The sequence below is a fragment of the Cantharellus anzutake genome (genome assembly GCF_015039405.1).
Source record: "Cantharellus anzutake strain C23 chromosome Unknown EI90scaffold_18, whole genome shotgun sequence".
Classification (NCBI taxonomy): domain Eukaryota; kingdom Fungi; phylum Basidiomycota; class Agaricomycetes; order Cantharellales; family Hydnaceae; genus Cantharellus; species Cantharellus anzutake.
In genome coordinates, this window is record NW_024066968.1 from 536965 (window position 1) to 564784 (window position 27820).

General features: G+C 49.6%; 9 protein-coding genes across 9 annotated transcripts; 2 read left to right on the forward strand and 7 right to left on the reverse strand.

Annotated features, from left to right (window-relative positions):
* Nucleotides 1-131: 131 nt before the first annotated feature.
* EI90DRAFT_3122144 (uncharacterized protein) lies at nt 132-832 on the reverse strand (the record flags this gene model as incomplete). Its single annotated transcript, XM_039063465.1, has 2 exons — nt 132-582; nt 798-832. The coding sequence occupies 2 exons, from the start codon at nt 830-832 to the stop codon at nt 132-134; spliced, it is 486 nt and encodes a 161-aa protein (XP_038917252.1).
* A 146-nt stretch (nt 833-978) lies between these two features.
* Nucleotides 979-5986, reverse strand: EI90DRAFT_3145277 (glycoside hydrolase family 38 protein; the record flags this gene model as incomplete). The annotated part of the gene is made up of 24 exons (XM_039065258.1): nt 979-1018; nt 1083-1277; nt 1334-1788; nt 1848-2124; nt 2180-2271; nt 2332-2850; nt 2901-2935; nt 2986-3079; nt 3133-3185; nt 3313-3328; nt 3390-3411; nt 3473-3606; nt 3740-3802; nt 3856-3891; nt 4015-4114; nt 4185-4465; nt 4521-4650; nt 4704-4722; nt 4781-5069; nt 5137-5154; nt 5217-5419; nt 5518-5584; nt 5685-5786; nt 5819-5986. The coding sequence occupies 24 exons, from the start codon at nt 5984-5986 to the stop codon at nt 979-981; spliced, it is 3408 nt and encodes a 1135-aa protein (XP_038917253.1).
* Nucleotides 5987-6236: 250 nt separating this feature from the next.
* Nucleotides 6237-7505, forward strand: EI90DRAFT_3052989 (2Fe-2S ferredoxin-type domain-containing protein). Its single transcript, XM_039059992.1, has 6 exons — nt 6237-6451; nt 6504-6546; nt 6600-6709; nt 6773-6902; nt 6957-7048; nt 7110-7505. Exons 1-6 carry the CDS (start codon nt 6262-6264, stop codon nt 7130-7132), a joined length of 588 nt encoding a protein of 195 aa, XP_038917254.1. The 5' UTR covers nt 6237-6261; the 3' UTR covers nt 7133-7505.
* Nucleotides 7265-9625, reverse strand: EI90DRAFT_3052991 (uncharacterized protein). Its single transcript, XM_039059993.1, has 8 exons — nt 9468-9625; nt 8983-9401; nt 8406-8919; nt 8301-8345; nt 8155-8245; nt 7775-8103; nt 7567-7723; nt 7265-7507 (listed from the first exon to the last, which is right to left on the reverse strand). Exons 1-8 carry the CDS (start codon nt 9534-9536, stop codon nt 7446-7448), a joined length of 1686 nt encoding a protein of 561 aa, XP_038917255.1. The 5' UTR covers nt 9537-9625; the 3' UTR covers nt 7265-7445.
* A 3618-nt stretch (nt 9626-13243) lies between these two features.
* Nucleotides 13244-14990, forward strand: EI90DRAFT_2971222 (domain found in IF2B/IF5-domain-containing protein; the record flags this gene model as incomplete). The annotated part of the gene is made up of 5 exons (XM_039055717.1): nt 13244-13372; nt 13429-13587; nt 13664-13957; nt 14011-14302; nt 14358-14990. 5 exons carry the CDS (start codon nt 13244-13246, stop codon nt 14522-14524), a joined length of 1041 nt encoding a protein of 346 aa, XP_038917256.1. The 3' UTR covers nt 14525-14990.
* A 142-nt stretch (nt 14991-15132) lies between these two features.
* On the reverse strand, nt 15133-18040 carry EI90DRAFT_3053004 (histidine phosphatase superfamily). The gene is made up of 7 exons (XM_039059994.1): nt 17555-18040; nt 17068-17347; nt 16916-16971; nt 16706-16840; nt 16473-16620; nt 16190-16354; nt 15133-16090 (listed from the first exon to the last, which is right to left on the reverse strand). The coding sequence occupies exons 1-7, from the start codon at nt 17678-17680 to the stop codon at nt 15546-15548; spliced, it is 1455 nt and encodes a 484-aa protein (XP_038917257.1). The 5' UTR covers nt 17681-18040; the 3' UTR covers nt 15133-15545.
* Nucleotides 18041-18663: 623 nt separating this feature from the next.
* On the reverse strand, nt 18664-20673 carry EI90DRAFT_3122149 (phosphoglycerate mutase-like protein; the record flags this gene model as incomplete). Its single annotated transcript, XM_039063466.1, has 7 exons — nt 18664-19190; nt 19264-19428; nt 19517-19664; nt 19732-19866; nt 19929-19984; nt 20056-20335; nt 20551-20673. 7 exons carry the CDS (start codon nt 20671-20673, stop codon nt 18664-18666), a joined length of 1434 nt encoding a protein of 477 aa, XP_038917258.1.
* Nucleotides 20674-24652: 3979 nt separating this feature from the next.
* On the reverse strand, nt 24653-24850 carry EI90DRAFT_2819627 (copper fist DNA binding domain-containing protein; the record flags this gene model as incomplete). Its single annotated transcript, XM_039053563.1, has 1 exon — nt 24653-24850. A coding segment is annotated over one exon (198 nt), but the record flags the coding sequence as incomplete, so codon positions are not given.
* A 414-nt stretch (nt 24851-25264) lies between these two features.
* On the reverse strand, nt 25265-27638 carry EI90DRAFT_3145281 (uncharacterized protein; the record flags this gene model as incomplete). Its single annotated transcript, XM_039065259.1, has 6 exons — nt 25265-25398; nt 25492-25582; nt 25716-26019; nt 26105-26583; nt 26651-27306; nt 27392-27638. The coding sequence occupies 6 exons, from the start codon at nt 27636-27638 to the stop codon at nt 25265-25267; spliced, it is 1911 nt and encodes a 636-aa protein (XP_038917260.1).
* Nucleotides 27639-27820: the final 182 nt, after the last annotated feature.

The window sequence follows — 27820 nt, forward strand, 5'->3', positions numbered from 1 at the left end:
GTTGAGGGCCACACTATAGGCAAGGTGTCATTTTTCCGCTTCTGAATGGCTGCAGGCAACGCCTTGAAGCCGCAACATCTCGCGAGGGGAAACCTCCCGAAGTACCTCGATTATAATTGATCCTCGAGGTCTCATTCCGGGGAGGCGGGGCTGGAGTCGTGGGTGGTGACGGAAGAGTTGGCACGAGGTGCGTCCAGAATCGCAGCAGCCAGCCCTTTGGCCAGTTCCCATGAACATACGGCAGTGAGAGGACGGACCATCCAGAGAGGGTCGGTGCCTTGACCCTTTGCCCCCACCAGCGAGCTCGGAGGGGAGAGGCCAAGATCGGTTTCAGAGCGCCCGCGCGTGATGAACGGAGTGGGGTCAAGAAGAGGTGCTGCTACATTCGCACCTGCTGAAGCGCTAGGCCTTTCTCCCGAATATGCAGAAGTTTGAGGGTTGACAGTTATTGGAGGAAGATGTTCGGCAGCCCATAACACAATTTTAATTGTGTTACTGGTGTTTGGGCCCTTGACGTGTCCTGAAGTAGCTTGAGATGGTAGGATGCAGTAATCGTCCACAATCTCTTCTATCGTAATGTTCCTGATGATCGGGCCAGTGCCTCAATGCCAGCCCTATGGATTGGCCCGTCTCCCCTTTGGACAGAAGTACTAGAGTTTCTTTTTTTTCCAATCATACAAAAGACTGACCACCATGTTTTCACCTGTACCCCGGAAACCCGGCCGACCCCCGTACATGTAATCACAAACTTGCCGTGGCGAATGAGCCAAATATGCCTTCCACACGAGAAGACTTACCTTGGGACACCATATTCACCAGGCGGGCTCCACATTGTGCAGCTCATGTCTAACGACCGTTGTATTGAGACTGAAACGGATACAATTCACTTTATGTGTTCGCTATGGTATATGTACATACGAGACGAAAAGGCATATGATGGACCAAATGGATATCAAATATTCCTGTTGACTTGCCATCTTAGATGCGGAGGATGTTGATCCAACCATCGAGCTGAGATCTACAGCAGGGTTTTAATGTGTCAGTGGGCTTTACGTCAGCTCCTGGGTGAGAAAAAAACTTACACGGCAATGTGAGCTGCAACTGTCAACTTCACCGTATGAACCTGGAAGCCTCTGAAATTCAGACTGAGGATCGTGTCTTCAGTGTCTGATCCGACTGGACGATCAAGCGATGGTGCAGTTTCGAGCTTGAGCTCGGACTTGACATCTTCGAGGAAATTAGTAAGGGCTGCTTTCTTCACTCCAATCCTCGAATCGCTAGGAATCGCGTAAGGCCATGGAAACTGATTGAGGGAAAGAAAAAGGTCACTCACATTCGTATTTTCGTCTTGGCATGTCCACCGTATGCCTCATACAAGCGTAGGATGACAGTGGGATCTCTACTCCGCCACCTTGCTGAATAATCATCATCGTCACCCCTCTTGATGGTCTCGAGAATTACATTCCTCGCGCCCTCAACGGTAATTAGTCCGTGATGGGTCAATCCCATCTGAATACCAGCGGGCACACCAACGACGTCTGGAACATGTCGGAGGTGGACGGGCGAGTTAAATAGATGTGCAGCGAGTGGCACATCCGAGTCGTAGAAGTGGTTGGCATGGGGTAGAAGGGCCCATGCGAAGGAGTTGTAGCCTTGGTCTTGAATGGGATCAGGTGCGGTGGCAGAGCGAAGAAGAGAGATGCGGAGGATGTCGCCTTCAGCGGCAAAACCATACTTAGATTCGGAAAGTATGGCGAGGCCATAACCATACTCGGAGAGGTCAGCGTACTGTGTATTAGGTTCGGTTAGTCCCTCAATTGCAGAAGATTGCATGTGGCAAGACAAACCTTGTGTCCACAAACCTCAAACTTGGCGATATCCAAGGAAGTGTTGCGGTGCGTAGGGCGGGTCAAGTTACCAAAGGCAGTGTCAAAGGTTGCTGTGGGATGGTGAATGTCCAAGGGGATCTCAAACTTAAGGAATTCATGGCGTTGGCGCCAGTCCACCTCGGCGTCGAACCGAATGTTGGAACGTGAGCCAGCTATCTCCGTCGCTGGAAGAGCAGTGATCGAGATGATGACTTTGATCGTACTCTTGTCGTACTTAATGATGGACTCGATTGAACTGCACCATGGGTTCTAAACGCTGTGCCACCTTATAATAAAAAGAATCCTCTTACGCGTAAGCGGGCCCGGTCTCCACGATCCTGGGGGATTCGAATTGTAGCGGCCGACCGGTCTGCAAATGGTACCATTCAACATCCCAAGCATCCTGTTCGTAATACGAGATGTGTATTAGATGCGGCGTAAAACAGGAAATGGCGCATATTACCCAGAATAAGGGTTTATCCTCAAAGATGATCAACCCACCATCCCTTCCTTCAGGGATGAGCTCTCGCCCAATCACAACGTCGTACAAACTGGTAATCCTTCCCTTAGAAATCTTGAGCTCGATATTAGCGTTCTTAAGGACAAAATCGCCCGACGGCGTTTCAAAAGCTTGAGCGCGGCTCGTGTGCGTATCGAGGGACAGGCTGATAGGTGCCATACTACCTGACTCAACCTCTACAATGACATAGCCATTCTCCCCGCCTCGAGATACTTGAACCGCTTCATTCTTTAGCGAATTGACGAAAACAGCTGGCCCAATCAGAGGAACAGTGACGACTTCCTTTCGAGAAAAGTGAAGAGTGTTAACAGCAAAAATACGACCTTTTCCCAGCTCGGAAAGAACCCCATCCTCAAGCGGCAATGAAATAGAAGATGGAATGAGCACCCGGATAGCGTCTTCGGTGAGTTTCTTCCCCTTCCGAGCAATTTCATCGTAGATGCGTTCCGCATCCTCGTACACCTGGTAAGAACTTCAGCATGACCGTCTTTCTAGTTGACGGACGGGCTAACCATGCCAATGGCAGATCCAGGAAGGACATCATGGACTGCAAGATTGTTAGTGAGATCAATATCATCAGGGGTGAGTTGGCCCTACATTGGTTCAGAAGTAAGTTCTCCCACAACGCATCAATGTCATCTTTCGGATAGGAGTACGAATGTTTTTGTAGAGATGCTAGCGTGGCTACAAGCTACGATTCCACAAGTTCAAGCGTGAGCTGATCACATACGTGAAATGACTAACCTCAACTTCCCTAAGAAGAATCTCGCTTTTACGATTGCCCTTCTTAATAATGCCTTATCAGAAGAGGACAACCATGAACTTCCCAATATCAACATTTTGAGGTAATTATCCTCACCATGGGAGGTGTCTGACGTGAGTTCCGTCAGATATACTCATGCTTGCAGCTACGGAAGCACTCACACGTTCCACGGTGAAACTGCAGCGAATAGAACAACCAATAAACGCGGATTTGGAGAATGCGAAATGCGTTCAAATACCTCAAGATATAATTCGCCGTGCCTGTGTGGACATTGCTGGCAATCACACACAACTGATTGCAATCAAACCGATCACGACGCACCAGTTAGGAAGACTTTTCCCTTCGTTAGTCTCCTTCTCCACTGCTGCATAAAACTCATCCACGCTTGAACCCATACTAACCAAAGGAAGAAGTGTCTCCCGACTTTCGTTGGCCGCAGCTCTAATTCGGCGCAACTAGGCTGACACAGTTAGAAATAAGCTATGATACGCGAGTAGTATCTTGAACTCACGCTCTCGAGCATAGGAGGTAGTGGACCACCTGGACAAGAGATTTGATGAATATTAGGCCAGATGCCAGTTTCTAAACCCTCTTACCTCCACCATCTCCATTACCAAAGACAAGCAATGCTTTGTCATTAGATTCCTGATTCTATATGACGGCGCATCAGCTGCTCGTACCCGCGCGTTGACAAAATGGCGAACCTTGTTGTTTTCGATTGCTCGTTTGACATCGTCTACCTATGAGGTTAAGCCCGTTAGCGAGATTGAGTCACTGCGAACGCATTGAACAACGTGCATTGGCCTGAGCAGTATAGGTCTCTGCAGTAGGTCAACGGGTTAGGGCGTTAGCGAAGGATCAACCCATGTGGGGCTGGCGGACTGACCCACTGGCGTCATATGGGTCAAAACTTGAGAGCCATCAATGCCTATCCAGTTGAAAGTCGTGTGAGGGAAGGAATTTCTAGGAGCGCAATATCGATTAATGGTCCAATTAAATCCTGACAAAAGGGTTCCAATTCGTAGTGACCCACATGTTATTCCAACTGATCTTCTGTGTAAAGAAGTAAGGCATGTCTGCTTCGCGAATGATCTGCGGGAGTGCCCCAGTGAAGCCGAAGCTATCAGGCAACCAACCCGTCTTCGACCTCAGGCCAAACCTGCTCTGAAAGAATCGCTGGCCAAAGATGAGTTGACGCGTCAGCGCCTCTCCAGATGGCATGTTTGAATCATTCTCCACCCATGATCCACCAACGGGATGAAACTGGCCGGATAATACTTTTGCCTTCACCTTGTCGAACAGTTTGGGGTATAGCTAAATATGGCACTTGCATTAGAGGTAGCCAGATAGAGGTACGACGTCGATTAACCTGTTCTAGCCATTTCCATTGTTGCGCGCTTGAGGCACAGAAGCGGTGCTCCGGGAATCGTTCCATCAAATCAACCTGAGTCGCCCACGACCGTGCCACTTTCTGCTGCGTGACAGAGTACGGCCAAAGCCTATGTCAAGTCATCTGAGAAGTGGTTACATCCTAAACGCCTTGCGATCATACCATGCAGTGTCAATGTGGCCTTCAAGGGCAGGCATGAGCACCTTTTAAGTCCGAAGGAGGCAGAGGGGGGTACATACAATGACCAATGCCCCAAACCTGGACGACTCCGCGACCCTCCTTGTAGATTCGATCGCCTTTTTTCTCCCACCCTTCACCAAAAACTTGTTCCGCAACTTGACGCGCCCTAGAAATACTGGTGGAGTCATCGTGTCTGAAGGTATTGATAATCTTATTGGCAGCGATGAGGGCTTGGTTCTGAAGCGGATGGTTGCCTGGGAGGCTATCGGAGAGTTGGCGAAGCGTGTTGAAGTCCCACATGAGTCGCCACGCTTCCTGGTTGGGAACTACTAAGTCGGCAGAGTTGATCTATAGCGACATAAATGAATTCTCAGACATGAGCGGCATGATTCCTGCTGAAATTAAGGTTGCATACATTGAACCACCTGTTGTCCTGGGATTATCATCAAAATCAGTCCCTCCCTGCAGTAATGTCTAAGACGAGAGAAGACTTACGTCCGGTGAAGCAACCATGTCTCCATTCCCGAACATGCCATTGCAGGAAACCTCAATGACAAGATCTACGCTCCCCTTCCTTCGAATCTCTGGACTCAAGACATACTCAACCCTCCGTTCGCCACCATAGCCTCCCGTGATGCCGTGGAGTGGCGTCCCCGAGGTGTCAAATATCAATGCTTCGCAACTAGGATCGAACTCGACTGTGGCGATAGGGGTAAAAACCATCCGAACAAATCGAGAAAGCATTAGAAGATGCCAATAAAGAACATTCCCACATTGGGGTACAGTAGAAGCTAACATTGTACACGTTCGTACTTGACCCAGCTGGAAGGTATCTTGAGGTGAACTTTGACCCAATGGTTCGTCTGGAGGGTTCGCTAGGGAAATGATGTGCACGCAACAGTAAATCAATACGCACCCCTGAGCCAAGAAAAACAAGTAAAGATGTTAGGAGCGCTCGGATACAAAGTAGCTCCTAATGAAACACGCACAAGATGGACCAAAAGCAGTACCCTTCTTAATGGGAACAAATTCTTGTTTCACTGCTTCCTCGAAAGAAGGTTGCTCCTTCCAGGAGCACTCCACCCTTCCAGCTCAACGTGACGAGAATCATCAATTCTCTCAGTAAAGAGAACTGCGCCCAAATTGACGTCTCCATAACGCCCATCCAAGAACGTGCCAAGCCGATCTTTGGACAAATGCTTGACCCATTTGGAACCAACAGAAAAATTTGTTCGCGCATACTGCGAAGGGCTCTCAGCGTGCATTGAGGACTGCGAGGGAACTTGACCACTCATTTGATGCGGGGAAGCTGATCAGTTGACCACCGTGGGAGCCCGCGAGAATAGGTGGCTGTGTCACTGTCTGAACGAGCACTGCTTGTTGCCTTAGTTTGTCAAGGGAATGGGTACAAAGACTTCCCCAGTTTGCGCATAAACATCCTCCAATAGTTGCATCAAGGAGCACTCTCAGCATTGCTTAGTAAATGTGTTGGGGAGATTCCACGTTGGCGTGGGAGGCTGCTTACGTAACTATTGCATGAATGCAAACCTTAACTCGACAATCGTTGCAAAGGTGTCTCGTCACTCCCCTTCGCAAAGCCCTGCCATTCAGCTCCCAAAAGAACGTTTATTTGTCAAGTAGTTTTCCACGGACGTTTTTGTGCACTTGTCTCAGAGTAGCGTCACTACCCGCGTCATTACCCACGTCATGTAGTTTGCACACATCACAACGTAGGCCTCGCCCTGACAATACCCATCGTCCAACACACGGAGGTTTTCCTAGACAGATCTCACGGACAAGTGGAAAGGCCAATTTCTGGCACTGGGTAGGTTTGTTAGTTAACGGTTTCGGTCACAATAAAAGACATTGCCATGACAGACTTAAGGTCCACTTCAAAGACCCCAAAGGGAATCATCTCAAGACGGTAGAGGCTAATGAAGGGGACTCCTTACTCGATCTGGCAAAGGAGTATGATGTTGATCTTGAAGGTGTTTCCTGCCTAGTTTCCGTTAGGTAACACCCTTACACGAATATTGGCACGTTCACCATAGGTGCATGCGAAGGATCAGTAGCTTGCTCCACGTGCCATGTTATCCTTACAGCAGAGTATTATGACAAGCTTCCAGAACCAGAGGATGATGAAAATGATATGCTTGATATGGCGTTTGGCCTTACAGACACGTAAGGAAATCTTGACTCGGCAATGGGATCCTGGTATGCTAATGCACAATCTAGATCACGATTGGGATGTCAAGTCAAGATGAGTCGTGAGCTGGATGGACTTATCGCTCAGCTTCCTTCCGCCACTCGTAACATGTTCGTCGATGGTTCGTTCTATTCCGCCCATCTAAGTATAGCTGCTTTTGACAGTACCCTCATCCACTTTAGGGGCAAAGCCCGCAAAGCACTGATAGTTTTTACGTCGAACTGCATGCCATTGGCGGCCTTGGGTGCTTATCAATCTTTAATTATCTAGCGTGGACGACAGTATTGCCAAACAGGGTATCCCACGTCTCGTAGTGTTGCGGTGTGTAATTTGGATGACTGGGTCAGGGAGACAAAATCATAGATTCAAAAGCACAAGTGCGTCTAGTCTAGTTCTAAATGATTCGAAAATCCCATGTGGGTTCTGCAAATGGGAACGACGAAACAGGATGAAATGGATGAGATGATAGTTGCATGAAAGATCCGGATTCCTGCTCGTGCATCTTGTATCCTCCCTCGTCAGATTGTCTCATATTGATCCCCTCCCAATAGGAGTTGAGGGAGATTGCCAATGACAGGTTCTATACAGAAAGCATGTAATTAATAAGTGGCGGCGAGGATGTACTAACTATCCACTCACCGGAGGAAGGGAAAAATCCAATAAGATCATTCAAGACGTCAAAAACAGATTTAATAAATGCTTCTCTCTCTTCGAGCACTGCAGCGTTATTTTCATTTTGAGCTCTGCGCGTCATGAAGTCGCGAATGAGGACTTCGCAAGCACTATGGAGACACCACTGGGAAGGCCAGTCAATTCGGAGGCGAAGAGTCATTCCCAGAACACTTACCACCAAGTCTGGGTGTGCCTGTATAAGCAATAGGGGCTCATCACGCCGCACAGCGGAACAGGCACGGGCCATCGATTCCGCAGACCGCACAGTGAGTTGAATGTCCCTCGGGTTTTCAGCGGCCGCGGCGTTATACAGCAGGATGGAACAGAGGTTCACATAGCAATGGAGTTGAACAATGGCAGGATTCGTTTTGCTGACGGACTCGGTGGATTGAAGGCCGAGAGGTCGGTCTACAGCGGGGATTTCTTGTTGGATAATGCGTAGGGACGTTACAAGCATCGAGTAGCGTTCAGTCGCTGCAGGAGGCAGCCCTGCGGTTCCGACATCTCGGAGTGACTTCACTAAGTTATTCGATACGCAGCAGACAGAGGTCATACCTTTGATGGCTACGAGGTATTCTCGTATGCCCATTAGAAGGGCGGAAGCTTTAGTCTGCAACACCACATGTGGCACAGAGGGTATTACCTGCTGTGATCCGAATTATTAGTACTCGCGGTTAGATGAGTGAATGTTACACGCGTACGATGGCAGGTTGCGCGAAAAATAGAGCCCTTATGCTGGCTTGATGCTTCGGAAATGGAGTCTAGTATTAATCACCGAATTAACAAGCAACCGAAGTGTTACTGACATCCTTGGGAGCAATAGTCTGAAAACCGGTCCTCAGGGAACTGGATGCTTCCAGTTGCGTCAGAGCATGCCAAAGAGCGACACGGTCTTGAGTTTCAACCGCGTCAGCTGGCGGAAGAACGATGACCTCCGTGCCATGGGGTACGTCGGGTGCTCGATGAAGTCCCGCTGCCACGGCAAAACTGACCGTCCCCGAAATGGTATTATGGGCCTCCACGATACGCCCACGGCGAATATAGTAGGACGCTAAGATGACAGAAGCCCACATGAAGTGGACGAGTCTATCCACAAAACCCAACGCCCGTTCGGACTCGGTCCTAGTTCTGGTCAAGAAGCGCGACTCGTATTCCGCCATCTGTCCCCCGCTGGTGGAGCATACCGCCAGGTATATGGAGTTCAGTAGAGCAGGGTGAATCGAATCTGGGTGTGTGGGCGGAAGACGACTCCTGAATAGCAACCTTGGCAAGTGCATATTCATATGAAATTGATTCCGGAACGGAAGGGCCATTCGTATCCTAAAGGGATCACAGCTCTCCGTTAGCAATACTCCCCGTAATATTGATGGGGCATGGACTCGCAAGTACTCGCTCAATTCAGCGGGGAGCTCTGAGTCAACGCCAATTTGTCCGAGACCGGATTCAGGAATCGTTCTGGGCGTCACTGATCCATATCCTGCGAGCAAAGCCTCAGAAGTGACAGAGCCGTTGGATTCAGGAACGACCGTTGAAGAGCTGCGGGGTTCTCCAGTATACAAGGGTAAGAAAGGGCTGACTAAATTTTGTGGGTGGTGGCGATCACCACCATCCCCAGTAAGCTTCTTCATCAGTGGATGTTCCATTGATGCTGGACGTCTCAAATATGCCTGGATCCCTGACTCAATCTCGGAGAGACGATCCTCCATGATGTCCACTTGAAGGCGACGAACGATCTGTTCGTATTCACATTCTTTCCGAAGGCGGTCGCAGCGGCCGCAAACCGGCCGGGAACCGTCACACTTCTAAATAGGGTAACATAAAAGCACCAGTGAATCAGTGGAATAGTGCCGTGAGGACCGGCTACCCACGACTTTCCGACGGCGACATTCTAAACACGCTTGACCAGGGGTTAAAGAAGCAGATGAAGCAGATGCCATCACTATTACGCCCAGGCGCTCAGGATTCTCGAAGAAGGGTGAGATGAAATGCTGAAGATGTCCGAGTCGACTGGCTCAAGTTGGCACATCTTTATATCCAGCGATAAATTGAGCACTCCTATCATTACTAAGAAGGGATTTACTGATAATTATTCGGATGTTTGCCCTTCTCCAACCCGGCGTGTTAGCTTGCAGGACGAAATCGGAGGGAGCACCATTGACAGTGGAACTGCCGGGTTATATTAGGAACGGCGTCGGTCAGGCTACGTGAATGGCAGAAGCCCGGGCGGAGCATGTAGACCAAGGCAGGCCAGAGGTCAAAGGCGCTGACGTTGTAGACAAACAGACAAAGTCAAACCGTGACGGCGATGACATGTGACCGGGATTTGCCCTGAAGTGACTCAGCAACACTGACCAATTTAAGTGAGTAATTTTAGTAACTACACATGGCACTAATATTCTCGGTGGGCTTCATTTCCTGTTCGTCCCCAATAACGATTTTCCATTTGATATCGCTGTTGAGCCCACTACCCATCAACCGACAAAATATATCAGGAACCGGTCTCCTGGTAAGGGAAACACCCGCACAGTAATTGCTCCTAAATCGATGATAGAAAGACCATCCCGGACGAGGTATTAGCTAACATGGTGAACGGTGAACGGATTGCCATCAATTTTCGAGTTACGCGTCCGCCGATCAATCACAGATAAAGTCAAAAGTCAGCCGCGGAACACCGTCTCCGGCACTGGATCTTCCTGTGTCTGGATGGACCCGGCCAAAGTTCGGAACCGGCCTCTGAAGCCACACGAGGGATGAGGTGTAAACCGCTATTGGTCCTCACACAAGGCGTGACGTCACTCGGTGCTCTGAAGACCGTGTTTGAATAAAAGCTGCAACCGAAATCAGATACCCCGCATGGAGGCGCGCCAGGTGTTCAAACCTTATGGGGATCGATTTATAACCAAATTCAAGAGTGGCAGTCACCCCCTTGCTCCGCAGATTCCTTAGCCCAAAACGGACTTGTCCAACATCGGTCGGGGAGCGCTAGAGCAGTGGTATGCTACCCTAGAAACAGGGGGAGAACATCTAAGCCCCATTTCCTGATGCGAGCCGAAATTGGAGACACCGGAAGCTGTGCACGAAGATAATACACATTCCCCTAGATCACCCTCTCGAGACAAAGGCATGCTGTTTCACAGGACTCCAGGAAACCAGTGTAAGACTGAATTTTGGCGCATCGCTAGAACCAACGCCGCCGGACCTCCGGGGGAGTGCCACTGTACGCCCGGGGCCGCCAGTAATTAGCGCCCACGGGGAGATTAGAGGAAACGCGCGGCGCATGTCGCCAGCGGCAGAAGCTGAGCTGTCCGTAACCGAGCATACAGTTGATCATTGCCAACACAGGTATTCGGACCAGAGGGAAACCGGCGCGGAACGGGACACCCAGGTCGGATTCAGGGTGGCACTGGGCTAAATCTTTAACATGAGGCTCAAACCACGGATAAATAGAATATGGATTTTCAAGATGACAGACAGTCGAAACTATCGTTTCAAAACATGTAAGCGTTGAGCTCAAGACTGTCACGTTTGCCACGCGAGGACAGCACCCAAACCGAAACCACGGCCATCATCTAACGTCAATGGCAAGTCAATGGGTTGTCGGAAGCCGTAGTTTCAACGGGCGTCGAATGCACTTTCGAACCGATAACATCAATAGATAGTGCCGAGAGAAGCGCGCTAGCTCGGCCACATGAAGATGGCCTACGGAACGGTCCCCGGTCGAGTGACCGTGATTTGCGAAACTTGCAAGGTGTGAGCCAGAAAGACTACAAATGGCGGATTGATGGACAGTAGTATTGATCGATCACGCACGAGAAAAAGCGATAGAAAAGACAACGAATGGCAAAATGCGATCACAAGCCAAATTCCCCGAGTTCTGGTACCCGGATCCTTGCCCGAACCAACGGGCTGGCCAACTTTAGTACTCAAAAAGGTTAGGAAATTACAGACGATGCATATCAACCATACCGCCTGGCGCAAGCCCAAACAACGCGCTGGAAGATATGGTAGTAGAAGACGAGTGACTCAAAACCTGCGATGACTAAATTTTGAGCGGAATGAATGAATGACAACAATGTCAACATATGTCTCCTATTGCAAATAGTCCTGACGTGACACCCCTTCGTCCTCTTCCCAACAAAACCAAAACCCAGCCGTTTCTATCGGCCGCACGGGGACATCGGGCCTCTAAAAATTCAATAAATACGATTTGCATCGCGAAAGCCACCGGGGCAAGTCCCTGCCCTTGTGTTGGCCGGCACTGGTGGCAGCCAATTCAGAAGTCTATGTTTAGGCTGTCGACTCTCCGCGCTACAACACTGCTAAGCCGGCCACTTCCAGTTAAAGGCAAAACCATCCTGAAGAGGAAATGATGCCAACATCAGCCGTAGGCTTCATGTCTGCATTCGGATACGTAACCAATCTCAGCACTCCTTTGTGAATTGCTTGAAGAATATTGGAATCCGTCTGTTACTACTTGGATGATAGGGGGAATTGAGTTGCTGCTAGTTGCGTGGTCTCCATTCTAAACTCCACGCTACGGCCGTTCTCTGATCTACCACTGCTGTCATTCTGTTTGACCATGCAAATCAGCCATCGAAAAACACAATAGATTCGGCCAACTCTGCCACGATACCTTCCCAAGCGGTGCTTGGTTGGGATGGCGGTAGACTCGGTTAGATGACACCAGAGTTTCACTATCTGGAAGGAAAATATTGTCTCACTTCTTCTGCCTCTGTACGCCCAGATCCTGGGTGGGTCGTGCGGATTTACGCGGTATTTACGCACAGGGGCAAAGACTACAATATACCTGGATGGAAGACCGCACCAGTTCAGGGAAGTAACAACTGGAGTTCCCAAAGGGTCATGTGTATCCCTAGTCCTAGTTGCGTACTTCACGCTCAGTGTGGTCGGAAGCCCATCCAGTTTGTGCACCAGCACTGAGTGTGGTTCGATGGTGCTTCCGGCAAGCACGACTTTCCACCTAGGGGGATTAAGCGATTTGGGTGCACATCATCCAAAATCAGGAGCACTAGCGTGATGGACGACGACCCTGGTGGATTGTAATTTTGGATCTAGCAAAAACCAGAGTAATCCTGAAGATGAATGATGCGGGACTTTACGCGTCATTTGGCTTATGGGGAGCCTTCACTCGTTAACAGTGAACTCGTGTAGTTCTTCGGAATTGTTCCAAAGTGGTTCGCGATAGTATTGTTGAGCTCTATATATTGTTTGTTTGTCACAGAGTCCTGCCTATTGTTCAGCAGTGATGGTGAACGTTGCAGATAACTCCGTTAAAGAACAAGACTAAAAAAAGATCCAATGTCATTATATAACAAACCTACTCAGGAACAACAACGTAAAAGCATCAATCAGGAAGAGAAAGAGAAATGAGGAACAATGATAATGACGATAAATCTGTCTTAATGGGGCTGTCCCGTGCAGCGCACATGAGGGGACCTTCCATACTTGATGTGTGGGTAGTCTGATTGGTATCGTCTGATGTCAATGATCCTCGGGTTTTGCAGTGTCGGTGGGTATTGTCGTGGTGTTGATGAAAGATTAAGAAATGGAAAGGAAGGAAATAAATGAATAAATGAGCGGAAATGATCACGTGTTGCTCAGAAGCACCTGATATCAATCTACCATGGCAGACGACAATGCCCATCTCGAGGAGCCTCTTTTCGACCCATCATTAAAAAAGAAGAAAAAGAAGAAGGCGGTAGCGTTTAGTGAAGATTCGTTAGGGGTGGACGGAGGAGCTGAAGCTCCTACGGTCCATGTGAGCAGAAGTAGGTCTCGGGATGACTCGATATGCTGATGACCCTCTAGGATGAGGGGCCTTCATCCTTGCTCGCACCTGCACCCACAATTGACGCGGGTGCGCCTCCAACGGATGATTTCTCTGACTTGAAGAAAAAGAAGAAGAAAAAAGCCACTTTCGATCTAGATGAGCTCGAGAGCGCGTTGGATTCATCAACGCCAAAACCTGTGCGTGACGCTGATAACCTAACGATCACACTTACCACTCAATTTTTCGTGTGCATGCTTTTTTTTTCAATAATAGCCGCCCAGCGATGGGGCAGGAGACGTTCCCCATGGAGGTGATGCTCTGGATGACTTCTCCGAAATAAAGAAAAGGAGAAAATCGAAGAAAGCCGCGTTTGACCTTGAAGCATTTGAAAGGGAGCTACAGGAGAGCAGTGAAAAGAGGGCGGATGATGATGTCGATGAGGGGGGTGACTATGATGAAGCGGACCTTGGTGATGATGTGTTTGCTGCTTCCCGATCAACAGCTTCTGAGAGTGGAACCAGGGAGGAGACGTGGCATGGGACGGATCGTGACTACACCTATGCTGAGGTGCGTTTTTATATCGTTTATCTGCACAAGCTTTTGACTAAAAATCTGCCCAGCTGCTTGGCCGCATAATCAGAACGCTTCAGTCGCAAAATCCAGACCTTTCCTCTGGCACACGCAAACGTTATACAATTGTTCCCCCTTCCGTACACCGCGATGGAAACAAGAAAACAATTTTTGCCAATATCGCGGAGATATGCAGGAGAATGCACCGACAACCCGAACATATTATCCAGTTTATCTTTGCTGAGTTGGGTACAACGGGAAGTGTGGATGGCGAAAAGCGATTGGTTATCAAAGGCCGATTTCAGCCCAAGCAGATAGAGAACGTTCTCAGACGATATATCGGTAAGCGGTTCCAGATTGTCCCTCATCTGATGGCTGAAAAATATCATGATGTCAGTTGAATACGTGACATGCAAGACGTGCAAATCACCAGACACAATTCTCACGAAAGAGACCCGAATTTACTTCATGACATGCGAGTCTTGTGGCTCTCGGCGCTCAGTCAGCGCTATCAAGACCGGTTTCCAAGCCCAAGTGGGGAAGCGCAAGAAGGCCGTTCAATAGACTTAAAAATATTGAATCCCTTACTAGTCCTTTCTACGCGCTCTGTTTATACCGTGTTCCTTCCGCGAAAGTTGCCACCGCTACCCACCAGCATGGTTCTTTGTGCGTGGCATCACGAGATGACTGGGCTAGGTCCAAAATAAATGTTGTCTTGTGCTGTGATCATATTTGCGAACTTGTGGACAACAGGGGACCTGCAGCCTTTGATTATTTGCCACACCGTATTATGGGTTCTTAGGCTAGCGTCCTCTTTGCCCATCTGGGCACCCAACTTTCTTTGATACCTTTCCTGCATAACCCGTCAAGACTTTTTGCATGAATAGGACCTGCATTAGCCTCCGGCACCTTTAATTATATGGGGGATAGCGAAATTATTCAAGTGTAGTGCCCGTGCGGGTCTGCGCGCCGTCCAATCGCGAGCCATTGATCTTGTCCTCCGGTGCTCTTGGGCAGCGTATCGATTAGCAGAATCTGTACCTCCAAGCGAATCACCATGAATACATACCTACCGCCAAGCACATATGCATGCATGTCTTCGAGTTACACAACTGGCAAGGATCGGACTGGCCTTATATCGAAGCATATAGACGACTTCACCGCGAGTGATGATCTTTCGTTGAAACCAGCGTAACTGGATAATAATTGGCGAGTCACTCACGCACAAGCCAAGAGAACATGCGACGAGTTTAACGGACTATACACGGAGACACAGCTCAGACAATGTAATACGATCTGTGATACAGCTAGTAATACGCCAAAGAAAAGGAAAACAACCGTGAAAGTGAAGCGAGGTGAACAAATGGATAGCAAGCAAGAATCATAAGGTTACAATCATCCATACATCGGGGACGGGACCACGCAAGGGAATGGCGAATTACCACCAGACCAAGTATGGACCCGGAAGAAACAAGTAGTACAACTCGAGTTGACCAACGAAGCAAGAAGCACAAGGAGGCAAGAGAAAGAGTCCCCAAGATGGAGGACGCAAGGGGTGACGGGAAGAGGACGCTTTGGTCACACGTCAAACCGTGCTCTTCTGACCATCAGGCATCCTATCCCACTTCCTGAGTTGGACGTCATCATCGTCCATTCCATCCTTAAAATCGCTCCCTCTCCTCGGATGATGTCCAGGAGCACTCATCACGGCGCTCAACCGTTTCCCTCTCTTACCAAGCTTCAAGAAGCCCGTCATCATACAAACCGTAACGGATAACAACGCCACGAATAGCGTAGCACCCGCCCCTATTAACCCAGACGCTACCGCAGTAAGCTTATTGTTCGACCGGTTAGCGAAGGGATTCGGCGGTACTGGGATAGTTGAGTTCGCCTCGCACCCCCTACTGAAGTTGTTGTCGCAGGTGTAACACCAACTGGAGAGCGTGTTGAGCGAATGAGGTTGCAACAAGGTCCTGAATTGTTTGAGGCTGACATCCTTTGTACCGCCGAAGAGCGAGTAAGTGGTAAAGCCGGAATCGGATGTACCGTTTTTGACAAGGAACCGGATAACGGGGTTGTTGCCGTACATGTCCGTGCGGACCTCAAAGGCAGCTGCGCCGGCATAATTGACTTAGTGAGCAACAAGTTGGGAAAGTGACGTGGTGTAAAATAGCAAAGGATGTCGTCGTAGATTAGCATCAAGAACTGGAGTAGGATGAAGGCACGCACTAATTCCGCTTATATTAGCAAAAGTCCCCGAGACGCCCATCATATTGAACAAACTCATGAACGGCTCATAGCTCATGCTCATACTATAGAACCTCAATGGATCGCCGAGGTCCGCGAGCCTATTAACCCCTTTGAGAATCTTTGGTAAAAGAGCGCGGCCAGGGACTGTCAGCCAGTCAAAACATAAAAACAAAAATACAAGTCGCATCAGCACTCGGTGATCCGGAGCGAGGAGCAAGAGCAAACGAGGGAGGGAAATGGAGTAAACAAAAAGTGTACGAACTATTGTGAATACTGCCCATATCAGACGAGCTGTACACTCCTGCGGCATAGTAATTTGCAAGCTGCCGCGTTTTGGTAAGTGTATCACTGGAGGTAGCCAGATGAAACGCGGGATTGTGAATGTATTCTGTATTGACAAAGCCGTAGATCTAAGAGTCGGACACGGGAGGTCAGCACCGCAGCCCGATTGAATATCAATTAAGAGGCGAGCAGATCCCCGATCACGACACTCACGCCCATCATTTGTGTCAGGTTCGTCGTTCGGTTGCCTACCAAGGACGACAATGAATCAAGGAAGGCTGCATTGTCACTCGCAACTTTCTTGAAGTCTGTGCTATTATAAAACGATCTCGTGGCATTCCAGAAAGTCTGTTAAACCCATGGGCCGTACGGCCAGTTAACATAGGAGGGGAGGGGGCCGTAATATCAGGGGAAATGGCATACCGGACAATCGAGCCATCCTTCAAACGATACGTCATCGGCAGGATCGATGGGCGCGACTGTGCAAATAAATCTTCAGCATTGACTCACACGGCTCTTTCGTGTGCGAGGAACATCGTGCGCTCACACCACGTACAATGGAGACCTGTACTTACTAGGAATGTACTGCAAACCCTGCAACGGACTAAGAACCGACGTCCCATTCGCCAGCGTCATATTTCCCAAATTACTCTTACTCAAAGGCGGCCACATGCCCTGAGTAAGCGCCGTAGCCGAATCGTATATCACCCTCCCATCGCCACCTCCATCGGCTTCGAAGAGGATTCCTCCCCCAGAGAGAAGCGTTGACAACGGCACTTCTTCAGAAACATGAGAAGGAGAAGTGTCATTAAAGTAAGTTTGCCAAAGGTATCTGCCCAGCTGGTATTCCTGAACCTGTGGGTATACGGAGGAAGAATCGACCAAGTAATCACGATCACCGAGTTTAGCCATGCAAGGGTTCGATTTCCCAAGTGGAGTGCACCATCATCAAGCATCGACATACAAGAACGTTGGCACAACGACCAATGCGAGTCGATAAAGGAATTGATCTGATCAGCACTCCATCCGACATCAGCCAATCCAAGTGTGAAACGCGCTCACCTCTCCCAACGGGGTAAGCGCCAGCCCTGAAGAATCGTATGTATACGGATTCTGGTACTCCCCAAGCTTGTCCCCATACATTGAAAGAACGAGCACCCCAAGAATTCTGGCACCCGTACTCGTCATTATTGTTCCCTCTCCCGTCCAGGTTCAGCTACCGTCTTTGAAAAGGAACAGTACGGCGCTGGCTTGGCGACACAACAGAGGAGAGTGTCAGGAAAGCGGAAGGAAAGTGTGAGAAAGAGGTTACAGGGCGTGTGCACGGGGGGAGCAAGCCAGTTACCTACAACTGACCGCCGATAGATACAGACTATATACCCATTGAAATTCGGTAGCTGCCTACTTGGGAAACTTGAGCGGGAAAAGCCCCCGTGGCTTTTTCTTCCACCTACCCAACTTACCTAGCATGTACAAGACGTGAGCAACGGGCGTGACAGGCCTGAGGACTGTCAAGGGCGGAGAGAATGGTCGTTCATTATGTCTCGGCGCGTGCGGCAAGGCACGGCGATAACAATTGGATTGACTGATCAGCCTTTTTCGATGCTGTGCAAATGCCCAGGCGGACTCAAAAATCCCGGATATGATCATAAGCAAGTCATTCTACTCGTACATAATGTTACAACAGGATAAAGAATACCCGAGGGTGGACTTGGAAACGGATAAAAGACATGAAGGGTGCAACTGATAGTACACTGATAGGCTGAAGGGTAATAGCAAGTGTTGACAATTGTCGCGACGCGTGGCGTGTGAAAGAAATGGTGTAAGAACAGCAAAAAAAAGATGAAGCATCGTCCACAGATGCCAAGGCGAAAAAGCCGATGCCATGTGATGGAATGGAAAGGGGAAAGGGCGAGGCGGTGACGGAAGCAAAGAACAAAACAAAAGCCCCTAAAGTTGGAAACTGATGGAAGCGGAGCGAGATGGGGAGATTGCAAATGCAGCACCAATACGACTGGCGTCATCATCATAAGTCGCCGAGGAAAGAGGGGCATAAAGTGGCGAGTGCGATAAGAGGACCGAAAGAGTGCCTCTTCTAGAGCGTAGGGAATCCAGAGTGAGGGTCGGTGATTAACTCAGGCCCTCCTGGTTATCGGGACTCCCAACTGCCTTCAACCCGCAGACGCATTCCCCTGATCATCCTCCCACTTTCGCGCGAGGCGCACCTCATCATCATTCTCGCTCTGTTCCCCTCCGCTCTTCACATTGCTCCCCTTCCTAGAGTGCTGCATCGGTGCAACAATAACAGCGCCTAGCCTCTTTCCCCATTCCCCAACCTTCAATAAGCCCACCATCACACACAGGGTCACAAGCATCAGCGCCACAAAGAGCGTAGCACCTGCGCCCATGAGTCCTGCCGCCACCGAACTCAAATCCGCATTGTTACTTGCGCGGGTCGATCCACATCCTCTCGTAATGTGGGTTCCGCAGAGACCACACCAACTTGAAAGTGTAGAGAGCCCAAATGGTTGTAACATTGATTCAAACTTTGAGACGCTAATATCGGGTGAGCCTCCAAAGAGTGCGTAACCCGAGTAGTGTGGATCTGAGGTGCCATTCTTCAAGAGGAACTGAATGAACGGATTTTCCCCGTCGTTATCAGTCCGGACTTCGAGGGCGATTGAGCCGGCTTGGCTAACTATAATAACAAAGCCAGACTAGAATGTTAGTATTCAACAGTTCGCAACTAATTTGACATAGATATAACGTACATAATCCGGTCAAGTTTGCATAGCTCTCCGAAACACCCATCATACTGAGCAAGCTCATGAGGGGCTGATGGCTCAAACTCATACTATAGAACTTCAAAGGATTGGATTTGTTTGCGATTCCTTCGATAGCGTTGAGGATCTTCGGCAGGAGAGCGCGACCTGGGACTAATTCATTCATTCCAACATGGAATCATATTAGTATCCGATAACAAACGGCCTGATAACCTGGGAAACGCAAGGAAGGAAGACAGACCATTATGTGTACTGTTCAGGTCAGTCGAAGTATACACCCCAGATTCATGATAGCTCGCGAGCTGACGTGCTTTGTTAAGCACGCCAGAAGGCAGTACAGATGAGAACGCTGCATCGTGAATGTATCGGATGCTGAGGTAATCGTAAAGCTAGAAAAAGAAAAGCAGGAACGTCGTTTGTGTTCAACCTGTCAATGACAAAAAGAATGAGACTCACATTCTTGATGTCTGATAGGGACGTCGATCGGTTGCCTACCCAGTACGACAGCGAACTGAGGAATTCTTCATTGTCCTTTTCAACTTGCCGAAAACCAGAGCTAGAATAAAATGATTGCATCGCGGTTTCAAAATTCTGTCAAATCCGAAGATGAAATCACAATCAAGAAATACAGGGGAAAAAACAAGAATGCTTACCGGGCACTCCAGCCAACCTTCCAATGAGACGTCGTCCCAAGGATGAATTTGATTAACTGTTGAGCGCGTAGGCACAAAAACAATGGATTAAAGCTAGCTCTCACGCTCATCGTCCATTCCTACTTACTGGAAGTAAATCGAAACCCCCCCAGCGGACTCTTGATCGTCGACCCATTCGCGAGTGTGATACTTGGTACATCGCGGATATTGACTGGGGGCCACATCCCTTGACTCAGGGCTACAGCCGAGTCGTATATGACATGACCTTGGCCACCCATATCGGCGTCAAAACGGACTGCACCGGATGCGACGAGGGCTGAGATTGGACTTGGGTCGCCGAGGTAGGAAAGAGATGTGTGGTTGAAATAGGTTTGCCATAGGAGCTGACCCAGTCGGTACTCCTGGGTCTGAGCAATTACAATGGGTAACGGCACGGCGGCGGCGGAATAGACGAAATTGATGTGTTGACATGTCGATCGCAAAGGTAGGAGTGCAGTGGACCCAGCAGGGGCCGATTCAGTCCCAGCACAACCGAAGGTAGGGGAAGATTTAGGGGTTCATACAGTCAGTATCCATTCACGTCATGAATGAGATCCACTAGCGCAAAGCGACGAACACCAACCTGTCCCAGAGTCGTAATGTTCACACTGGACATCCGGTACGTCGTCGGATCGTCATAAGTGGCTATCCGATCTCCAAACAGAGAGAGAACGAGGACTCCGATGACTTTGGAAGCAGTGGCCATCTTCCGTTTGCTTCACTCCCTTGAATGAGACGCTCGAGTAAGAGACAAAGGGCCCGAGAAGGTCTAAGATAAGGAAAAGGGGGAGAGAGAACTAGCGCCGGGGGGCGCAGCACGACCTCGTACTTGTGGGAAACGCCGACGATAAGCGGGTGCCACTCAAAAATAGCGGTGCAGATCGCAAGGTTATATCATATATGTGTAATCAAAATCAGCAAGCACTTACACGACACCGTTGTACAGGTGGGTGTCATGCATGAACGAACAACTGCCAACATGCGTTGAATTAAGTACGGTACAGTAATTCATTCCTCATTCCTCCATCTTGCATCGAATCAGAGTGGCTGACGCCAGCACAAAACACTCGGTTAGGTGTTCGATGAGGGGCTCGTTGACCGATTCCGTTGATATGCTTCACGGCCGGATGTGCACACATTGGCGTCAAACATGCCTTTGAGCTTGTTCGACTCATGGCGTGCGCCGCCCCGAGCCGAAGGTAGTCTGTGATATGAAGCCTAGTTTTCGATGCTTACTAGCAGAAAATGAGATATAAACACGCCATTGCAGGAGCTATGGCCAATTTCCACTTATCAAACCCCCAACTCGACTGACCGCTGCGCTTCAGACATAACACAGAAGCTAAAGTCTTGGTTGCGATCCAATCACACATGGCGAAACGTTGAACCAGGTAACATTGTTATGTAGGTTGTTGGATGGCTACACCAAACTTCAGGCCGAGGTTTGACCCCATTCCCCACCCCCAAAAGCTTGACATCATGATAGCCGGCGCGGCTGGTTTTGGCTGCAACCTGAAAGCGGGATCACCTGTACAACTTGCTTGAAGTATTGTGATGCCGTGCCCCAGAGCATCCCAATGTGGTGCGGCAGTCAATAGAGGCTACCCGGGACAAGGACTCACGATGCAGTGTGCTCACAAAGGGCACTCCCAGTGAGCTAGCGGGGGCACTGGAGCCCCTAGATGTCCGCCATCGTGCTCAGGCTTTCCAGGTATGACAAACATCACATCATACGCGGAGCTAGAGTACGCTTCGATGCCAATGACCGTGGATGGTATTGAGCGAGTATCCGATGAAGTGAAGGTGCGCGTTAGCCAATGTTCATCGGGCAGGGGAGATCCGATCAGGCAGCAGACTTCCGGTATGCGGCGACCTCGATACGCCCCGAGCGTGAAGGTACGTAGTCACCTCCCTGAGCCATATCCATATTCCGCTGATGACCCAAAATGAATTTTGAGCCCATAATATAGGGTACAATTAAAACCACATGGCAAGTGTAATGACGTGGCGATACCTAATACCCCGTCTTCACATGCGCGCATCACTATGCCGACGCACGCCGATGATCCCCCGTGCCATCTTTCTTGGTCTTCCTCTTATAGCTTCAGTCCGTCATATTAACCCCCAGTATCCATGATGTCCGCACAACTACATGTATGTACTTGATGAGCCGTGCGCATGTGCAGCTGGAATTATGCACATCCAATGACAACCAGCGACTACGTTCGTCCTCATGCAATTGATCGGAACGCACGTCGATTTCTCACCGGGCTTTCGATGTTTTAACATATCTTTTCCCTGCAGTCAGACCTGGCTTCGAACTCCGCGTAGTACGTATATAGCTACCCATCATCGTGTCTTTTTGGAGTCCCCGCACCTCCCCGAGTTACACGTACACCTCCGAATTGAGAAGACATGATCGGAACATAGGATATTCCCAATAATGTGGCGATCGATGACATCCGTCCATCACCACGTTCGGCAGAATTATCCTTCAATTCATGATATCTATGTCTTTAGAGAGTGTGTCAATTCTTTTTGCCTGAAGTGTACTGGTACAAGTGATGCAACATAATCAAAAAGCAAGCACGAGAAGATAGAACATATGGCATAAAACAAACCGAACGTCAGTACACGTCGTCTCGGCTAAGAAAAAATCGATGGGAAATGAAACAAAACTAATACTCCAACCCCTCACTCCAGGATCGCAGAGACTGTTGTACTACATCTAAGTAGGAAACCATCAATATGCGTCCGCATACACAAAAGAAAGAGAGCGACGACACGGAATGCGAGGCCAGCAAGGAAAGATGAAAGAAACGGGAGGGAAGAATCGATGAGTGCAACACATCGTTCGAATAGGGAAATAAGAGAGAGAAAAAGCGTTCGACGAGCGACGCAGCACCAATGGGTATGGAATGGCAAGACAGTAACCAGAATGTGGGTGGGGAATGGGGTCACGTGTTCAAAATGAGTGGGGACTGTCCTGCTCTAATGGCTCCAAAGAGAGGGCGGGGACTTCAAGGAAGTCAACGATGGTCGGGGAACCGGGCTGTACATCGGGAGCCCCCCGACACCACCTGAGGAATCTCCGGGGGATGAAGTAGTTGATGGAGAGGCCCCTGCGAAACCCTGGGCGAAACCATCCATAGGATAAATCGCTGAATTCAACCCATACGAAGTGGACGACGGACTAGAGGAATCGACGCCCTGAGATATGTACGACCCCCAAGGCGCAGTTTGGTACCATGCTTGCACTTGGGATGAAGGAGAAGAGATAACAGTAGGCTTGAAGTCACCGCCGTTCAGATACCTCTCGAACGGGTCCATCCCCATGCTCAGCGGTGCCTCCAGAGGCGCGAGACCTGAATCCGCAACGCTATACACAGTACTTCCAGATCCTGGGGGTGCTCCCTGAGAGGCAGAGGTAGAAAGTGCAGGTTTCGCGTCCTCACTCACACCACCATTGTACAAGGGCGGAGATGGGGCTACCGCTGTCGCTGTCGCAAAATCCACAAACGAGTACGACCCTCCTCCTGCTTAATAGGATGCTCTGAGGTTGGGGAGCTACTACGAGAGCTGGCACTGCCACTCATGCTGGGAGGGCCAGATGCCAGTGGCGACGGCAAATGGGTCGTTGAACTAATGTATCCAGAATATATCAAAGAATCGTAATCCAACGGACTGGACGTAGACGATTCAGGGCCGATGCCGCCATTCGCGCCTATATCGAACCGTAACTCTGGAATACCAAGCGGAAGATTGTTATTACTCGCTGAGACGGACGGCAAATCCCCATTGGAATTAGAGAAGTTGCTAAATGAGATCACACTTGATGCTGCTGGAGTCGGCAACTCGGTAACGTTTGGATTAAAGGTCCCCTTAACTTGTTGTTGATAGTGATCTATCGAAGTGGCTGAAGATGCTCTTCCACCGACTGACGGGCGCGGAAGCTGCTGCTGGGAAGCGCTAAGGACGCTAGGCTGGAGGGAACCCACGGACGTTGCATCCGGACACAGCGTCCCAAAAAGCCCATTACTCGGATTTACATCCAGCCATGCCAAATCGGGAGAGGATGCGGCGGCAACCGGGTGATTGTAGATCATGGGTTGAGAGATCATCGAAATCGCTGGCCTGGCAGAGTGTGGAGCAGAAGAGGATTGACTTCTATTTCGTGTCCCTGATACAGAGACATTGTGATGTGCGTTATGAGGGTGATACGTGTGATGTTCCAATATATGTCCTTGAGCATCGACTGAAGACGGAGATATGCGTCCGGGAAGTTGATAAGGTGCGAAATGACGGGCATGGTGATGGGTAGATGGCAAATGATGGCTGTAGAATTGTGGCCACTATTCTGGTGAAGGATACCATTGGAGATGGAGATGGTAGGACGATGCTGAGACGCCGTGGGAGGGGGACGGGCACCCACGCCAACTTCAGCCGGAGTAGATAGTGCACTGGACACTGAGACGAGCGCTTAGTTGCTATCGAAGAGGTAGGGTGTCTAGGGGTACAGCAGTTACAAGTCGCTGCGTCCTTACATCCACAAGCTTTCTCCTCAATCTTAACGACGGGCTGAGAAGCATCAGGTCCTGTGTATGATGTAGGAAAAGATCCCGATTAGCAAAGAAATTTGGGGAGAGACAGGCTTCCTTACGGAGGATCAATGGCTGGGGAGGAGATGGATCTGGCTTGACTTCACACAGGCATTTGACGTGAACCTGCTTGGTCTTGCGAAGCTCGCGGCAGTGGATACACTGAGTCACTGGACGACCTTTCTTTTTGATCTCGAAGAGTGGCCTTGATTCATGCGTACAGCTTGAGGATCTGTGACCCTTGATGCATGTCGCACAGGCATATTTGACGTTGTCGATGAGAACCTACAACGAACGCACAGAAGATCATTAAAATTGGGCCCAAAAACTCGTGAGGTGGTTAGGAACCTACCATGGAGAGGAGCTGAAAGTAGATCGCACAGCGGCGCACAACGCAGTCGCTAAGAGCGACGAGGCGTGTGTTATTGCCCGAGACTGCGAGGGAAACGCATGAGCGCTGATACGGAAAGGGATCCAAGTTACGAGAAGCTACCTAGGGCGGGCAACGAACGAAATTTTAACTATATCTAGTGTGAGAATGGTGATGAAGAAAGGGGAGTGTGATGAGGGAGGGAGCTACTGTGACTTTGACCCTCCTTTATGCCCTTTCGGCATTTCGCCAGTACCATGTATCATGATATATTCATCGATATCAACAAGCGACAACAATGGCTCTTCCGTGCCAAACGTTGACCCTGGTCACCCACTTTTGGGGAAGTAAGCCTTCCGATCACCCACATCATTAATCCCCACCTTCCCCAACAACCCGAAACCCTTGATCCTACTTTCGCTGCTGTTCGCATCATACGTTCCACCCGTGAATTCCTCGACCACTCTTCTAGGTCAAGCCTGCAATAAACGATGATCAGTTAGTTCCTACTTGTCCCGGATCCCTTGACCCGATGAGTTGAACAACAAAAACGTACTATACTTAGGACCACCACCACCTTCTGGCACGGTCCAGGTTATATCTTCTGTAGGAACCTTGATGTCGCATAATTTGCAATGAATGCAGTTCTATCGGTTACCCGCCGTTAGTCCAGGGTACACTTCATTTTTTAAGAAAGCGAAATCAAAGGAACATCTGCTATCCCTCATCGCAAGAATATCGGTGCAGCACGCCACACAACTGGAAATACCATGAACTTACCTGGGAGTTAATCACGAACTTTTTGTTGCTGGCAATTACATCCTCAACCTTTCCCATATCGCCTGACGTTTGTTCTTCAGCGTCGACATACTCGTATACTTGTGCCGGACATGCGCGTCCGAGTAAGCTGGCATATTCATTAACATTCACCTCGATATGCCTCCGACGCGCTTCTGGTCCGCCAGGCAGCCGCAGGTGGGAGGGCTGGTTCTCTGCATGATTTGTGTTAGTGAGGGCAACAGATGTGAGGATATCAGTTGTCAACGGCGGTTGCGGCAGTGGGTATTGAATGGGCTTGAACTCGCTATGCAGACAGTTAATGAACGTCGGGTGAAAGAAAGGGTTGCCACAATTAGTACTAAGCATGGCCCATTGGTAACAGGACTCACCTAGAATGTCGGGTGTGGGATGCATCACTGGTTCTGTTCCGAAATGTCCATGGCGTTCGGCCTTTGAGAATTAGGGTATCAACACCGGAATATGCCATCCCTCCCCAAATACCAAATCTAGTGTTAAAGCTCGGCCGGACATTGCGGATTTCATGCAGTTCTTTCCAAACCCAGCTCTTCTTGAGCGCTTCCTCGTATGGACTCATATCAACAGGCTTGCCGATGTCATCTGTGGAGTCTTTAGAACTAAGGGCTCCAAATGCAGCTTCGGCTGCAAGCATCCCACTTTTCATGGCAGTGTGCGTCCCTTTGATTTTGGCAACGTTCACAAACCCGGCTGAACAGCCTATCAATGCCCCGCCAGGAAAGTGTAATCTTGGAATGGATTGGAGCCCCCCTTCGTTCAGTGTTCTTGCCCCATATGCCAGACGCTCTCCGCCCTCAAGGATGGCTCGAACGTATGGGTGAAGCTTCATTTTCTGAAGAGTTGATCGAAAATCAGACGCTCCAATGTATTGAACAAACACGCTTGTCATCGGTACTTGCCTGGAACTCGCCGTAGGGGGAAAGGTATGGATTGGCATAATCTAGCCCAATCACAAGTCCGAGACTAACCATACCATCATCCATGTGGTAAATCCAACCGCCGCCATAGGTTTGTGACGTGATGGGGTATCCCATGGTGTGGATGACTTCGCCGGGCCTGTGCTTAGGGGGATCGACCCGCCAGACTTCCTTGATCCCTATTCCATACGTTTGAGGATCAGAGTGTTCACGAAGCCCAAATTTTTTTGAAGCAATCTTCGTTAGACTCCCATGAGCACCCTCCGCAAGAAGCGTGACCTTGGCTCGAAAGTCCATCCCGGGCTCAAATGACTCTTTCAATCGAAAGTTCTTATCCACACCAACGTCATGCGTGGTCACGCCTTCGACCGCCTGGCCATCAGGCGAAAATATGAGACGAGCACCTGAGAAACCAGGATAGACCTCGACGCCGTCCTCCTCAGCAATACTACCCAACCAGGATGTGAACCGCGAAAGTGAAACAATATAATTCCCTTTATTGGACATCTGCGGAGGATGAGGCATGGGAAATGAATAGTTTCGAGTAAGGAAACGCATCGATGATGTGGTGGCTGGTTGCGTGAGGGGATGTCCATCTCTCGATTTCCAGTCGGGCAAAAGTTCATTCAGTGCGTAGGCTCGATGACAGCTCCGGAAAGGATATGCGAGCCTGATTTGAAATGAATGGTTGAGTGCGAGACACAAAGGTTTTTTATAGCGCACCGATCTCTGGTCCTTTCTCGAGCAAGACAACACGTAGATCATCCCCCCTCTCTCGCCCAAGTTGCTTTAATCGAATAGCGGCACTAAGTCCTGCCGGTCCACCGCCGACAATGCATACATCGACATCATCTCCCTCTCGCTTAATTTCCTCAGGTTTGTAGGCATCCCCTGCCGCTGATCGACGTGCATAAGTGGAGAACAAACGAGCTGGATGCGTTAAACGTCGGAGCAGCAGTTGGTTGAGCATGTGAAATGCCACTGTCACGTGACACGTAATCGCCTTACGCTCGTGCTCTGGCCACGAGCACGTTCGCGGGTTCGTGTCGGTGTCCTGGGGCCTTCGCGCCTCTCGTCGCTCTTCAAAATGTATTGAAGACAAGCGAGGAAATGAACTGAACGTCCAAATAGGATAGGGTTCTCCAGCTAGGT

Excerpts from the sequence above, each read along its gene's own strand:
- EI90DRAFT_3052989 (XM_039059992.1), top strand. The coding sequence starts at position 6,262 with ATGCAAACCTTAACTCGACAATCGTTGCAAAGGTGTCTCGTCACTCCC. Across the intron at positions 6,710-6,772 it reads GTATGATGTTGATCTTGAAG|GTGCATGCGAAGGATCAGTA; the intron begins GTGTTTCCTGCC and ends CGTTCACCATAG. Across the intron at positions 6,903-6,956 it reads GCGTTTGGCCTTACAGACAC|ATCACGATTGGGATGTCAAG; the intron begins GTAAGGAAATCT and ends TGCACAATCTAG.
- EI90DRAFT_3052991 (XM_039059993.1), bottom strand. The coding sequence starts at position 9,536 with ATGGCATCTGCTTCATCTGCTTCTTTAACCCCTGGTCAAGCGTGTTTA. Across the intron at positions 8,104-8,154 it reads ATACCTCGTAGCCATCAAAG|ATGTCGGAACCGCAGGGCTG; the intron begins GTATGACCTCTG and ends AGTCACTCCGAG. Across the intron at positions 7,508-7,566 it reads TGGATTTTTCCCTTCCTCCG|AACCTGTCATTGGCAATCTC; the intron begins GTGAGTGGATAG and ends CTTTCTGTATAG.
- EI90DRAFT_3053004 (XM_039059994.1), bottom strand. The coding sequence starts at position 17,680 with ATGACGAGTACGGGTGCCAGAATTCTTGGGGTGCTCGTTCTTTCAATG. Across the intron at positions 16,972-17,067 it reads GGGTTTGCAGTACATTCCTA|TCGCGCCCATCGATCCTGCC; the intron begins GTAAGTACAGGT and ends TTATTTGCACAG. Across the intron at positions 16,841-16,915 it reads AAGGATGGCTCGATTGTCCG|ACTTTCTGGAATGCCACGAG; the intron begins GTATGCCATTTC and ends TGGGTTTAACAG.